The 16,301-nt window shown below is 37.3% G+C and overlaps 1 protein-coding gene across 1 annotated transcript in view; it reads left to right on the top strand.

Annotated features, from left to right (window-relative positions):
- UBXN7 (UBX domain protein 7) overlaps window positions 1-16,301 on the top strand; it is a 55,814-nt gene that overhangs the window by 14,416 nt on the left and 25,097 nt on the right. The window contains exons 2-3 of the mRNA XM_021692303.2: window positions 4,138-4,285; window positions 7,391-7,458. Coding sequence (XP_021547978.2) covers window positions 4,138-4,285; window positions 7,391-7,458 — 216 coding nt within the window. The remainder of the gene's footprint in view (window positions 1-4,137; window positions 4,286-7,390; window positions 7,459-16,301) is intronic.

The following is a 16,301-nucleotide window of genomic DNA, read 5'->3' as shown; positions in this document are numbered from 1 at the left end:
AAGCATGTAATTCAGTATAACTATACTGAATTGTGTAGGATGGGGAAGAGGAGAGGGAAAACCAGAGGGATGAGCTGAGGCCTGGTCACAAAGGACTTTCCAGATCATAAGGATTTTGGAATTTATACTGTATACTGTGGTGTCAGAGAGCCATTAAAAAGACTTTTTTTTTTAAGCCATTAAAGAGTTTTAAGTGGATGTGTGTGTGTGAGAGAGAGAATGAGAATCAGACTTGTATTTTGGAGCATAGCTGCAGCAACAAGATAGAAGATAGAATGATGATCAATTAGGAGTCTGTTGTAGTAATCTAGGTAAGAAGTATTGTGGGCTTCATTTAAAGCCTTAGAACTAATAGTAGAGGGACGCCTGGGTGGCTCAGTCAGTTAAGCGTCTGCCTTTGGCTCAGGTCATGATCCCAGGGTCCTGGGATCGAGCCCTGCATCAGGCTCCTTTCTCAGCAGGCAGACTTCTGCTACCCCAGGCTTGTGCGTGCGCTCTCTCTCTCTCTCTCTCTGACAAATAAATAAACTCTTAAAAAAAAAACCCAACTAATAGAAAAGAGAAAACAAATGAAAGAAATTAAGAGGAGAATCAGCACTTCCATTTCTGGCATTAGGGGTAAACTAGAGAGAGATCATGAATAACCCTCTTGCTGAGAAAAATCCTAAGTGAAATGTGTATTAAAATTTTTTTTTTGAAAACACATCATTGGGCTGGTGAGAAAGTAAGGAATACTTTGAGGCTAAGAATGAAATGAAATGGGAATGCAGATGTTAGCTAGATTTAAAGGAAGCCTTCACCCTGGTGGAATCTGCCCAAATTGAATGGTTTTAAACTTCTCCTTTGATAGCCTCATAGGACCCAGGAAACGGGAAACAATGCCTGTAGTCTTCCTAAGGAGAAGAGTCTGATAGGAGACCCTTCCCCTTCATGAAGCTGAGACTTTGTTTCAACCTTGGCAGTTGGAGAGTAGCAGGAGATAGTCACTGAGAATTTATAACAAGGGTCTTTATAGGGTCACATTTTCCATGAGGGCTTAAATACCCTAAGTCAAGAATGTATATAAAATGGTCTTTGTTGGGGCTCCTGCGTGGCTTCGTCCGTTAAGCATCTGCCTTTCAGCTCAGGTCATGATCTCCGGGTCTGGAGTCAAGCCCTGCATCAGGCTTCCTGCTTAGCAGAGAGTCAGCTTCTCTCTTTCTCTCTCTGCCTCTGCTCCTCCCCACTGCTCGTTCTCTCTCTTTCAGATAAATAAATAAATAACATCTTAAAAAAAAATAAAATGGTCTTTGTTTGGTAGTGCCCACAGGTGCCTTACAAAATTTACCAATTCAAACCCTCTTAGGAGGAATGTATCTTCAGCCCTCACTTCAAAAATCGACAGAATTAAAAATCCAAGGCACATGAGATCACAGGGAAAAAAATCACAAAATGCGCAAAAACCATGTCACATGAACAAGAGCCAGCAGAAACAAGAGAGGATGACTCCCACAGACTACAGAAAGTTTGTTTTGTCTTAGTAATTTGAATAAATTTGTTGAATATGTTTGAAGGAGTGAGAAGTTTGAAATATGAGTATAAAGGAAGGGTCTCTGAAACATGGCTAGGCATATTAGGAAAAAAACAAAAATGGAACTTGTAGTTCTAAAAAATTAATTGAAATCGGGCACCTGGGTGGCTCAGTCGGTTAAGCGGCTGCCTTCAGCTCAGGTCATGATCCCAGAGTCCTAGGATCGAGTCCCACATCGGGCTCCTTGCTCAGCAGAGAGCCTGCTTCTCCCTCTGCCAGCCTGCCACTCCCCCTGCTTATGCTCTCTCTCTCTCACTCTCTCTGTGTCAAATAAATAAAATCTTAAAAAAAAAAAGTATGTTAAAAAAAAAAATTAACTGAAATGAGGGTGCCTGGGTGGCTCAGTTGGTTAAGCGACTGCCTTCGCCTCAGGTCATGATCCTGGAGTCCCGGGATCAGGCTCCCTGCTAAGCAGGGAGCCTAATGCGGGACTCGATCCCGGGACTCCAGGATCATGACCTGAGCCGAAGGCAGTCGCTTAACCAACTGAGCGCGCCCGCTCTCGCTCTCTCTTATTCTCTCTCTCAAATAAATAAAATTTTTAAAAAAAATTAACTGAAATGAAAAACCCAGTGAAGAGATTAAAAAACAACAACTACAAAAAGAACAGACTGGCACAGCATAGAGTGATCTGATTGGAGTTCCAGAAAGAAATAAGTGTGAATGGAGGAGCATGGTAATTGTTAAATAGAAATAGCTGAGAATTTTTTGGAATGATAAAAGATAACAATCCTTACATGGTGGAAGTGCAGTGAATCCCAAGGAGATAAGTAAAATCAGCCAGGACAGATTAGTGTGAAACTGCAGAAGACCAAAGACAGAAAATCTTAAAAGCAACTAGAGAAAAACAACAGATTGCTATAAAAAAAGGTTTTCTCTGGTCTAGCAACTGATTTCCCAGCAGCAACAACAGAAGCCAGAGGACATTGGAATGTGGTCTTTACTGAGAGAAAATAGCTATCAGCCTGAAAATAGAATATCCAGTAAAATTATCTTTCAGGAATGACAGCAAAATGAAGACATTTTCAGACCAAACACACACGCACACGCACACACCCCCTTTAGAAGGAAATTATAAGGTACATGATTCTGGTAGAAGGAAAGTCATCCCAGATGGAAAATCTGCAATGTGTTTTAATGGTCACAAAATGTTCCATCAAATAAATTCTACAATTTAGATTCTAGTATTATTGGACATTTATGTTTCCAGTTTTTCAATATTAACTGAAACTATATTGGACATGTATATGGACGTATTTATGCTTGTAGTATTTGATATGGAATAGATAAAAGAATAAATCTTTTGGGGTGCCTAGGTGGCTAAGTTTAGGCGTCTGACTCTTGGTTTTTGGCTCAGGTCATGATCTCGTGGGTCGTGGTACCAAGCATTGCGTAGGGTTCTGCGTTCAGCATGGAATAATCTGCTTGAAGATTCTCTTCTCTGCCCCTCGCCCCACTCCCGAGCGTGCGCATGTGCACTCCGCTCAAATAAATCTTAAAAAAAAAAAAAAGTGTTTTTTTTGGCTAGAAACCCAAATTACTGGGTCAACAAAGGAAGGAGTACTTTTTGATACATGTTTTAAAATTGGTTTTGTAAAGGGCTTTACCAATATACATTGCATCTAACAGACTATGCTGGTTTTACAAATAAATAAATGTGTGTGGGGTCAGTTCTAAATGATGAAGATTGACTTTTTTTTTTTTTTTTTTTAGAGAAAACGAGAGATTGGGGGTGGGGGTTGGGGAGGCAGAGGGAGAGTGAGAGAGAATCTTAAACAGGCTCCTATGCCCAGCGCTGAGCTGGATGAAGGGTTCGATCTCACAAACCTGAGATGATGCCCTGAGCCAAAATCAAAAGTCGGACACTTAACTGACTGAGCCACCCAGGTGCCCTGAAGATTGACATTCTTACCAGATTTTGACTTGGTTATAGTTTTGACAAAATGTCCCATCTCACTGCTCTCCCTTTGTTATTAAAAAATGCTTTCTTTTTAATGGAAACAAATGCTAACTGAAATGCATTCTTTTTAACAAAATATTTTCTAACTTTCTAGAATGTAGTCTTTCATTTTTCTTTATCATTTTTTCAGTTTCTAACAAATATATAGTTGGTCCATTTATTTTTATTTTATTTTATTTATTTATTTGACAGATACAGCAAGAGAGGGAACGCAAGCAGGGGGAGTGGGAGAGGGAGAAGCATGCTTCCCGCCAAATAGGGAGCCTGATGCGGGGCTCGATCCCAGGACCCTGGGATCATGACCTGAGCCGAAGGCAGACGCTTAACGACTGAGCCACCCAGGCACCCCTAGTTGGTCCATTTAAAGACATGCTTTGTTTAGTTTGGTGTTATTATGAAGGAAGACCACTATTTTAATGCTGGTAGTTTCTTTTCTAGCTTTGTGTAATTTACTAATCAGCTAACATTGTAAATGTAAATAAGAAGTCATTCATCCTAAAAGGGAAAAGGTATTATTAATTTGCTTGGGAATTCTGTATTTTAATATGAACCTTTAGTAAGAAGGTGTCTTTTTTTTAACTTTTTCCCTGTCTTTTTGCTTTTTCAGGTGCAAGCGAAAGTGTAGGGAAACATATGCTCGAAGCCTGCAACAATAATCTGGAGATGGCAGTCACTATGTTTTTGGATGGTGGAGGAATTGCTGAAGAGCCCAGTACCAGTTCAGCAAGTGTCTCCACAGTCAGACCACACACAGAGTATGAATTTGTTATTTATTGTTAGGAGCAACCCCGCCTAAATTGAGCAGTTGCTTTTTTTTTTTTTTTTTTTTAAGATTTTATTTATTTGACAGAGCGAGAGAGCACAAGCAGGGGGAACAGTAGAGGGAGAGGGAGAAGCGGGCTCCCGCCTGATGTGGGGCTCGATCCCAGGACCCTGGGATCATGACCTGAGCTGAAGGCAGACGCTTAACCACCTGAGCCACCCAGGCGCCCTACAGCAGTTGCATTTTTATCAGTTAGGTTAATTCTCTGGTTTTGAAAAACTTAAAAGCTGAAAGCATCTGAAAAAGTGTCTCGTGTACATTTTTATACTTATATGCTTTAAATTCTCTAGAGCACTGTCATGTCTATTATTTAATCTTCAAAAGAACCCTACGGGATGACATTATTATCTACATTTTACAGATGAGGAAGCAAAGGCTAGCCATTTTCCCAGGCTACACAGTAATTACATAGCAGATACGGCAATAAAGCCCAATAAAGCTCCGATTTCCCAATTCTAAATTTTCTTACATTGTCCCAGGAGAGTTTTGAGTTGCCAGGAAAATCTTTTGAAAAATAGTTCTAGTCCTTTATACCTTAATGATAGTTACATGTGGTTAATCATTGGAAGCACCTTTAGCATATGGAACTGTATTCTGTAGAGAATGATAATAAATGGTGAACAAATTTGTGTGTTTTGCCCTTTACATTTGATACCAATGAGAATTTGAAATGAATACCTTATGGGCAAAATTCCACATCTTTGGAAAATATTAGAGATGAATGCTACTCAAAGGAAAACCATTGATTTTTGAAACAATTAAGCAGATCCTTAAATAAGACTTTAATGCTTACAGCCCTTTGTAACACTCAGTGTTTACAACATGAGATACTAAACAAGAGGAATTCCCTGTTTAAGGGAATGGATAAAGACATAGATACTATTTTTAAATTAGAGATAGATTTAAAAAGCCAAATAATATTTAAGACATAGTTACTTCATTGATCTAGTTCCAGGTTCTAGAGTACTCATTGTTTCCACATGAAGAGTGAACTTTAGAGATCATTATTAATACTTCATAAAGTTTTTTCTTACCAGTATTGGCTACGTATTTAAGATGTTGGTATCCCATTTCCCCCAACACAGCTCAAATTTTTCATGGAAATCAATATAAAAACATGATTTAGTTTACAGAAACTTGAATAACAGGTATTCATGGCTGATTTGGGGGAACATAACTGTTCTCACTGTATAAAACATGTTTTTTTAATTGTGTTTAAAAATAGTTTTGATATGGGGTGCCTGGCTGGCTCAGTCAGTAGAGCATGCAACTCTTGATCTCAGGGTCGTGAGTTCAAGCCCCACATTGGATGTGGAACCTACTTTTAAAAAATAATAATTTTGATAGATGAATGTCTTATCCTATTGAATTACATTATAATTTGACTTAGGTTATTTGTATTGCTAATTGATTGTCCTAAACTATAATTTTCACTCTTTACGGTTCTTTTTTCTGATCCATTCTTTCATTTTGTTGGGTAGCTAGCAATCTTGGAACAGATACCCTCAAACATGGAGTAATCAACTTTTTCTGTATAGGGACTACTACTTAATCTAAACCCCTAATTGATGTATTTCATCAGATTAAGGTTTGTTTTCTGAGTAATTAAATTGTTTTAGATTTAGATAATTATATATATACTATAAAATCAGGAAAATCATGGAAATCATGGAAAGACTTATTTAGGTAAAAGATGTCTTCTAAATTCTTAATTTTCTTAAGAAAATGGACTATTTCTCTTTGATGAAAGAGGATTAATAGAGTTTCCTCTTTTAGATGCATTGTCTATTCCTTCAGATTATTGAATTTTGTTTGTGAGCAGTGACTGATGTACTTAATTTTGAATTACATTTTATCCTTCATCTTTTGGCTTATTGTAGATTTCTCTGTCAAACTAGTTGTTCTTTGATTATAGGATGTTTTTGTTGACAAATGAGTATTCATACTTTATTTTATAAAGTATGTTTTGGAGTTCTACCTATTAGATATAAAAAAGAAGGCCTTAAGCTCAGTTATTACTATTAGAAACACCTGAATGGAAAACATTACGCCTTACTTAAATTAACATGTGAGTAGGACACAATAAATTTGGAGCATACTCTTCCTTGCTATGAACATTAATCAGCAGAGATTAATATTTTAGTTAAAACTATAAAATAAACTGATACTTAAAAGAACATAGCCATTTTTACAGTATTTCTAAATGAGTATTTTCTACTGGAGGAGATGGGTTATTAATAAATCCTCTGGAGGTAAACTTTGAAGAGTTTATAGGCTTTTAAAAGATGAGTAATTACTTCTGCTCTGGATATATTGGAGTTTATTTAATAAATAATCCAAGGTAATACCTATGTTAACTGTCTTCATAACTAGCATAAAATTTACTGCTTGTTTATTTAAACTTATTTTATTTTTTTAAGATTTTATTTATTTATTTGATAGAGACACAGCGAGAGAGAGAACACAAGCAGGGGGAGTGGAAGAGGGAGAACAGGCTTCCTGCCGAGCAGGGAGCCCAATGCGGGGCTCGATCCCAGGACCCTGGGATCATGACCTGAGCCGAAGGCAGACGCTTAACAAAGACTGAACCACCCAGGCGCCCCTAAACTTATTTTAATACATGTGATTTAATGATCTATTGTTTGATATAGTAGTAATGTAATACTGCTTTTATTATGCCTATATTTTCCATTTTTTGTCTGATTTTTTGTTTTTGTTTTTTTTTTGTAAGCCACCCCCCCCCGCCTTTTCCCTGTAAAGAATCTAGAGTAGGGAACTTGAGAGCAAAGGGGAAATATTTTTTCTTTTCTGTTTGTTCTCTTTCTTTATAAATCATTTGAGCCATCTGTGCCAGGTACTTTTATTCCAGGTGACCTCTGTATGGAAACCTAACAATTATTTAACACCATGGTTCCTAAAAGTCACTAAGTTTGGTGTTCATATAACTTGTTAATTTGGATGCATTCACAATAGTTCTGGAGAGAACATGTAGCAAAAAACAGTTTTCCTTTTGATATTTTCCTACTTCTTTTAATAGAGAAGAAGTTCGTGCCCCAATTCCTCAGAAACAGGAAATATTGGTGGAACCAGAACCTTTGTTTGGTGGTAAGTTCATCTTTTTTCCTTAGTTTTATTGGACTCTGTTGTTACCTTAGGGTTTTAATGAAGTTATCAAAAGATGTGAAGGCTTCCTCAGAGATTATTACTTTTAAGTGTAGAGTCAGTTCTTAATCTCATAATTCTGTACTCCCTTCAGGAAAATTGCACAGTTGCTTCTTTACAAGGAGAGAACCAGATTAAAATATTTGTTGTAGAAGGCCAAAAGAAGGAAAATTAGCAAAAAGAAATACTGCCTTGTAATGGAAGCAAATCTATCATTAGATAAAAGATCCGATTACTTTTTGTTTTGGGGGGCACTTACTTGACTACCATATCCTTACTGTCTTGATATGCCTTGTCTTTACTCTTTCTAAATTTCCAGAAGCGCTATTCCTGTTTTGAACAAAGGAGAAAGTAATACCTAATCCATGCAAAAAATTGTGATGTCAGTCTGGGTGCATAGAGAGACAGTAGAAAATGGAACATTTAATTAGATTTAAAGAAAACTTTTAGTTTAATAAGCACTTATTTACCTTTTGCAAGCTAAATATTTTAGGTATTAATAGGTATATTAAAAAAATAGAAAATAAAGTTATAACGTGGGTAGGCAAAGTCATAGAAATGTATTTGTACATATTGATACCAGTAATGCAGAGAAATAAAAAGTTCTGTAGGTAAACTTGAATAAAGGAGAAGAAATAAATTATAAGAAAAGGATGAAGAAAATTATATAAATGGTATGTTTTAATTTGAAAAAGCACTGTAATTGGGAGTTTTTTTTAAGATCAGTCTTTGACTTGGCAGCTTTAGAGCTTACTGTAGTGAGAAATAACAGAATATACTGTCTAGATTAGAAATAAAGATGAGAGGAAAAAAACTGTAAGAACTGAATATTGAAGTATAATATGGGCTTTCTGGACTTTGATTCAGCCAGTCATTGTGCTGTTAATATACCAGAAGTAATAAAACATTGTTCATAATTTTTTTCATATAAATGTTATGAATGGATTTTAAAATTGAGGGGTGATGCCCTTGGACGCTTTATCTTTTCTTTATTGCAAGGAATAAGGCAGGATTTCTGAGTGGGGTAGACTACAGGAAATAAATTCTGTGCTCTTTTACTGTTGTAAAGAGGCAAAAGAGTTCCCGTTTGAAACCTCTTTCCTCCTTTTACATCTGGTTTAATAGACATTGAAGAGGGGAATGGGAATGACTGTAGAGTTAGGAAGTCAGTCCTAACACTCATTATTAGATCTTATTATAACTTGATAAAGGTCTTTGGAGAACTATTTTCTTCTTAGGACAGTATTGATTTAAAGTGTGATTCTCAAAGTGTGGTCTGGGGTCTGTAAGGTGAAAACTATTTTCATAATAATTTTCATAAGAAGTTGCCTTTTTTTACATTGTTGATATTTGGCCTGATGGTTCAGAGGCAATGATGGATCAGACTGCTGCATCTGAATTGAGTCAGGGCAGTGGCACTAAACTGTAAATTCTTCACTGCCATACACTCACAATTTTTTTTTTTAAATAAACCTATTTTACTAATAATGTTCTTGATGAAGCAATAAAAAATTAACTTCATTAAATCTTGACTCCTAAGTACACATTTTAAAACTATTCTGTTTTATGAAATAGGATGTGTACATAAAGCACTTCTGCATACTGAAGTAGTGTGGTTACTTTAAGGAAAAGCAATTTTATGGTTGTTTGAGTTGTGAACTAAACTAGCTGGTTTTTTTTTATGGAACATTATTTTTACTTGAAAGATTCCTGACAAACTATGGTTATGTAGACTTAGGCATTTGGCAGACATTTTCTTGGATCTGAACAAAGGTCTGTTACTGCTTTAAGACAAACAACTGACATTGTTTGTTACCAGTTATTTTTTTTTAAAAAAAAGAGCTTTCAGGCAAAAATTAGAATTTTAGAAAGTTTATATCCACGATTAGGAGCTTGATAGCTTCCCATTACTTAAAGGCTTTCTGATGAGATTAGTGGTGTCATTAACAGATGTTGATTTTTTATTATTACTGTATAATGAAATGGTCGGTGTTTGGAATGTTTGCATAACTCAGTGAAGAAATATTTTCTTTTTCTTTCTTTCTTTTCTTTTCTTTTCTTTCCTTTTCTTTCTTTCTTTTTCTTTCGTGGGGGCCGGGGGTGGGACAGAGAGAGAATCTTTAAGCAGGCTCCATGCCCAGAGCGGAGCCCGACGCAGGGCTGATCTCACAACCCTGAGATTGTGACCTGAGCCGAAATCAAGATTAGATGCTTAACCAACAGATCCACCCAGGTGCCCCTGAACTAATATTTTCAGATGACCAGTGCACCATATATATATATATTTTAAAGATTTTATTCATTTATTTGAGAGAATGAGATAGAGAGACCATGAAGGGGGGGAGGGTCAGAGGGAGAAGCAGACTCCCTGCTGAGCAGGGAGCCCGCCGCGGGACTCGATCCTGGGATTCCAGGATCATGACCTGAGCTGAAGGCAGTCGCTTAACCAACTGAGCCACCCAGGCGCCCCTGACCAGTGCACCATATTACAAAGTTGTGCATAGGTGAAAGGACAGACAATGAGGTAAATTGTATAGATGGATAGATTAGTTATCTATTGCTGTGTAACAGATTGTTCCAAAATTTAGCTTCCTGAAACAACAAACATTTGTTATCTCACAGTTCCTGTGGTTCAGGAATCCAGGTGTGGCTTGGCTGGGTATCTTTGGTTAGGGTCTCTCACAAGGGTATAATCAAGATGTCAGCCAGAGCTATAATCATCTCAAAGCTTGAGTAGAGGAGGATCTCCTAAGCTTACTCATGTGGCTGTTGGTTGACTAAAGACATGAGTTCCTTACCAAAGAGCAAATGAGAGAGCAAGAGAAGGCAGCCCATTTTAGAAGCCACCATCTTTATTAGAAGTGACAACCCATCACCTCACCTCTGCCACATTCCATTTGATCCTGCCCATATTCAAGATATTCACACACAGGTTATGAATATTGAGAAATTGGGATAATTGGAGGCCATCCTGCAGACTGCCTACCACATAGACCAATGGATTTTAATGGAACAGATAATGAAAAGTTCATTGATAAGATTTTAGATTCCATGCTGCAGTTAACCTTTAAGAAACTACTACTGGTTGAGTTTTGGTACAGTATCAAAGGAGAATATTCACAGTGATCTCAAAACACTATTAAAATACTGCTCCCCTTTACAACTATGTATCTGTGTTAGGTTGACTTTTAATTTCCTTCATTTACTTGAGCTATGGGAATAACAACGGATTGCAGAAGCAGATCTGAAAATCCAGATGTCTTCTCTTAAGCCAATTATTAACAGGGAGTTGTGAAAATGTGATCAGTGCCACTCTTCTAACTAAATTTTTATTCTCCACCTGTCCCACTCCCCTATTCTATGAATCTCATTTTGAATCTTTTATTAGCATTTTGTAGCTTAGCCTCTTAGACCTCAGTGACCAGCATTTCTGTTACATGGCAATAGAGTGAGAATACAAAGGACTGATGTTTGCTGTATAGCAGATTGCTTGAAGAGTCAGGAAACACATATTGAAGAGGCAGGTTGGAGTACAGGCATTCCTTGTTTTATTGTGCTTCACAAATATTGTGCTTTTTACAAATGAATGGCTGTGGCTACCCTGTGTTGAACAAGTCTTTCAGCGCCATTTTACCAGCAGCATTTGCTCACTTCATGTCTCTTTGTTACATATTGGTAATTCTTGCAATATTTCAAATGTTTTCATTATTACTGTATTTGTTACGGTGATCTATAATCCATGATCTTTGATTGTACTATTATAATTGTTTCTGGGCATCACAAACCACACTCGTATAAGATGGTGTACTTAATTGATATGACTGGTTTACCAGCCAGCCATTCCCTCTCTCACCTCCTTCTTGGGCCTCTCTATTCCCTGAAACACAGCAATATTGAAATTAGGCCAGTCAGTAACCCTACAGTGTCCTTTAAGTGTCCAAGTGAAAGGAAGAGTTGCACGTGTCTCACTTTAAATAAAAAACTAGAAATGATTAAGCTTAGTGAGGAAGGCATATTGAAAGCTGAGATAGGCCAAAAGCTAAGCCTCCTGTGCCAGTTAGCCAAGTTATGAATGCAAAGGAAAAATTTTTGAAACAAATGAGAAGTGCTACTCCATTGAACACATGAATGATGAGAAAGTGAAACAACCTGTTGCTTGCTGATAAGAAGAAAGTTCTAGTGTCAGGATCGAGGATCAAACCAACCACAACATTCCCTTAAGCCAAAATCTAATCCAGAGCAAGACTCTAACTCTCTTCAATTCTTTGAAGGCTGAGAGAGATGAGGAAGCTATAGAAGAAAAATTTGAAGCCAGCAGAGGTTGGTTCGTTCATGAAGTTTAAGGAAAGAAGCTGTCTCTATAACATAAAAGTGCAAAGTGAAATAGCAAGTGCTGATGATATAGAAACTGCAGCAAGTTATCCGGAAGATCTAGCTCAGATTTTTCAATGTAGACAAAACAACCTTCTATTGGAAGAAGATGCTGTCTTGGACTTCCAAAGCTAGAGAGGAGAAGTCAATGCTTCAAATCTTCAAAGGACAGGCTGGCTCTCTTGTTAGGGGCTAATGCAGCTGGTGACTTGAAGTTGAAGCTGATGCTCATTTACCATTCTGAAAATCCTAGAGCCCTTAAGCATTATGCTAAATCTGCCCTGCCTGAGTCCTATAAATGAAACAACAAAACCTGGATGGCAGCACATCTGTTTACAACATGGTTTACTGAATATTTTAAGCCAACTGTGGAAGCCTACTGCTTAGAAAAAAAGATTCTTTTCAAAATAGGACTGTTCAGTGACAACATACCTGGTTATCTAAGAGCTCTGATGTTATTGTCCAACAAGATTAATGTTGTTTTCATGTCTGCTAACACAGCATCCATTCTGTAGCCCATGGATTAAAGAGAAATTTTTATTTTCAAGTCTTATTATTAAAGAAATACATCTTGTTAAGCAATAGTTACCATAGATAGTGATTCTTTTGATGGATCTGGGCAGTGTAAATTGAAAACCTCCTAGAAAGGATTCACCATTCTAGATGCCATTAAGAACATTCACAATTCATGGGAAGGGGTTAAAATCTTTTTTTTTTTTTTTAAGATTTTATTTATTTATTTGAGAGAGAGAGAATGAGAGAGAACACATGAGAGGGGGGAGGGTCGGAGGGAGAAGCAGACCCCCCGCAGAGCAGGGAGCCCGATGCGGGACTCGATCCAGGGACTCCAGGATCATGACCTGAGCCGAAGGCAGTCGCTTAACCAACTGAGCCACCCAGGCGCCCTTTTTTTTTTTTTTTTTTTAAGACTTTTTATTTATTTATTTGACAGAGAGAGAGAGAGAGCACAAACAGGGGGAATGGCAGGCAGGCAGAGGGAGAGGGAGAAGCAGGCTCCCCGCTGAGCAAGGAGCCCAATGCGGGGCTCGATCCCAGGACGCTGGGATCATGACCTGAGCCGAAGGCAGCTGCTTAACTGACTGAGGCACCCAGGCGCCCCTCAAAATAACATCATTAACAGGAGTGTGGAAGAAGTTGATTCCAACCCTCATGGATGACTTTGAGGGTTCAAGACTTCAGTGGAGGAAGTGAGTGCAGATGTGGGTAGAAATAGCAAGAGAACTAGAATTATAAGTAGAGCCTGAAGATGTAACTGAATTACTGCAGTCTCTTGATAAAATTTAAATGGATGCGGAGTCGCTTCTTATGGATGAGCAAAGAAAATGGTTTCTTGAGATGGAATCTACTCTTGGTAAAAATGCTGTGAAGATTGTTGAAATGACAACAAAGGATTTACAATATTACATAAACTTAGTTGATAAAGCAGCAGCAAGGTTTGAGAGGATTGACTCCAGTTTTTTTTTTAATATTTATTTATTTTTAAAATAATTTCTGCACCCACTGTGGGGCTCTAACTCAAAACCCCAAGATTAAGAGTCACATGCTCCACCAACTGAGCCAGCCCAGGTGCCACTTGGTTGACTCCAATTTTGAAAGAAGTTCTACTGTGGGTAGAATGCTATTAAACAACATTGTATGCTACAGAGAAATCATTTGTGAAAAGAAGAGTCAATTAATGCAGCCAACTTCATTATCTTAAGAAGTTGCCACAGCCACTCCAACTTCAGCAACTACCACCACGATCAGTCAGCAGCCATCAACATAGAGGCAAGGCCCTCCACCAGCAAAAAGATTACAACTTGCTGAAAACTCCAGTGATGGTTAGCATTTTTTAGCAATAAAATATTTTTAATTAATGTGTACTTTTTTTTTTAAGATTTTATTTATTTATTTGACAGAGAGAGATACAGCGAGAGAGGGAACACAAAGAGGGAGTGGGAGAGGGAGAAGCAGGCTTCCCGCCAAGGAGGGAGCCCGATGCGGGGCTCGCTCCCAGGACTCTGGGATCATGACCTGACCTGAAGGCAGACACTTAACGACTGAGCCACCCAGGTGCCCCAAATGTGTACATTTTTTTAGACATAGTACTATTGCACACATAATGGACTACAGTATACAGTTGTCCCTTGAACAACTCAGGGGTTAGGGGAGCTGACCCCCAAGCCGTTGAAATCTGCATATAATTTTTGACCCCCCCCCCCCGTCCCCCCCCCGCCTGCTCCAAAACTTAACTAGTAATCTGCAGTTGACTGGAAGCCTTACCATAATGTAAACAGTCGATGAACGCATATTTTGTATATTATATGTATAATATAACATATTCTTAATTCATATTCTGTATTCTTAACAATAAAGTAAGTTGGAAAAAACTGTTATTAAAATCATAAGGAAGAGAAAACACATTTGCAGTACTGTACTGTATTTATTGAAAAATTCCCACATATAAGTAGACCCGTGCAGTTCAAATCTGTATTATTCAGTGGTAAACTTTGTGTAAACATAACTTTTATATGCACTGGGAAACTCAGAAATTCATTTGACTCGTCTTAATATGATATTTGCTTTATTGTGGTAGTCTGGAACCAAACAATACATTATCTCTGAGGGTATGCCTATAATAATGGTCCTAGGACTAGAGATGTTGTGTGTGGCCTGAGGAGAGGTTCTTGGTTAGACTTAGCATAAATAAGGAGGAAATAAATGGGAGCAGGTTATGAGCCCAAGAAGTAAAAGGGGTTGAATCCAAAGCTAGCAAAAGAGGAAGTAGGAGGCTCCCAGGAGATCAGATGCCTGATATAGAAGGGCTAAAGTGGGAACAAAGTGGGTGGTGTGTGTGAAATAATGTAGAATATTGAGTGGCCTGCCTTTGGCAATTTCAGAGTAGAAGAAAGTTACCTTTTGTGTACTACCTCCCCAATAATCATATACTCTGTTTAGGCAGCCATTCTGTGCCTTATCATCAGATATCCTTACTTTCTTAATTGTTATGGTTAAAAGTATCTGCTAAAGAGTTTTAAGAAGGCATTATTTGAGAGGCCATATTGTTCCTACTAGAAACCTATACATTTGAAATAGGAACTCTTGATTAAAAATAGTTACAAGACTGGAAAGAATAACATTCCTTGCTGCTGCTTTATAAAAGAAAGGAGAGAAAGAGGAAGGGAGGAGAAAATAATGAAATATTTAAATTTAAAATTTTTCAGTTTAAATAAATATAAATAAAATTCAATATAGAACTAAAACATGGAAGTTTCTTTTTCCTTTTAAATCAAATCTCTTTTCCTTGAGATAATATTGTGATTCTTTAATATAAATACACAAATGTGCATAAATTATATACAGATAATACTTCAAACAAAAATGAGATTTTTTAAATATATGGTTCTGCATTTTGTTTTGCTTTTTACTTAATTGTTCTTGGATAGAAAGAATTATCTTATATAATGGCATACACAGACTTTTGGGAAAGATGCTTTGACATGGGGTGGGGACTTGATACTTCCTAATCTTACTGCTATTCATCATTTATTAACATGAAGCATTCTTCTGTTTACATGCTGGCCAGGCATGCCATAAGCCAATTTAATAACTGTTACCCATATTGAGGGAATTGTTAAATGTCCTTGTTTATTGTAATGTATATAAATGATCTGGCAAATGATCTGAACATATACATATAGGAAGATAACATTTTTATTATTGCTTTCTAGACTTTATAAAATACTTAAGGATTGTGTAATAGATACTATACTGGGTATCAGAAGATCTTGGTTCTGTGTACTTTTCTCTCACTAACCCATTGTGTAACTGTGGAAAAATTTTTCTTGCAAAATTAAAAATGTTTTTGGTGTTTATAATTCTACATGTGTATCCATTGACTAAGAAGTTTTCGTAAATATGGTTTAGAAGGTAGGTACTCACTCAGGTGTTACACCAAAAGATAGTCAGATCCGTTAGGCTAACCTGAATTAGATATTTGCAGCATGCATCACCATGGGGAGTCATCCTTAAAATCTTCTTTGTTCTTATCTTTTACACAAGTTTGGTTAAGTCTCTTAACTGGGCCTTAATTTTCTTATTTGTAAAACAGAATGGTTGGGCTGAAGATGGTTGACTTTAATTTTATATGAATGACTTGAAGGTTTTTAAATATTTTTTTTTCATTTTTTTATTATGTTAATCCCCATACATTACATCATTAGTTTTAGATGAAGTGTTCCATGATTCATTGTTTGTGCATAACACCCAGTGCTCCATGCAGAATGTGCCCTCCTCAATACCCACCACCAGGCTAACCCATCCTCCCACCCCCCTCCCCTCTAGAACCCTGTTTGTTTTTCAGAGTCCATCGTCTCTCATGGTTTAAATATTTTATTTTTTGAAGGACACCTTTA

Source organism: Neomonachus schauinslandi, chromosome 1 (assembly GCF_002201575.2).
Source record: "Neomonachus schauinslandi chromosome 1, ASM220157v2, whole genome shotgun sequence".
NCBI lineage: Eukaryota > Metazoa > Chordata > Mammalia > Carnivora > Phocidae > Neomonachus > Neomonachus schauinslandi.
The sequence above is the reverse complement of the archived record's forward strand: the minus strand, read 5'-3'. Positions and strand labels throughout refer to the sequence as shown.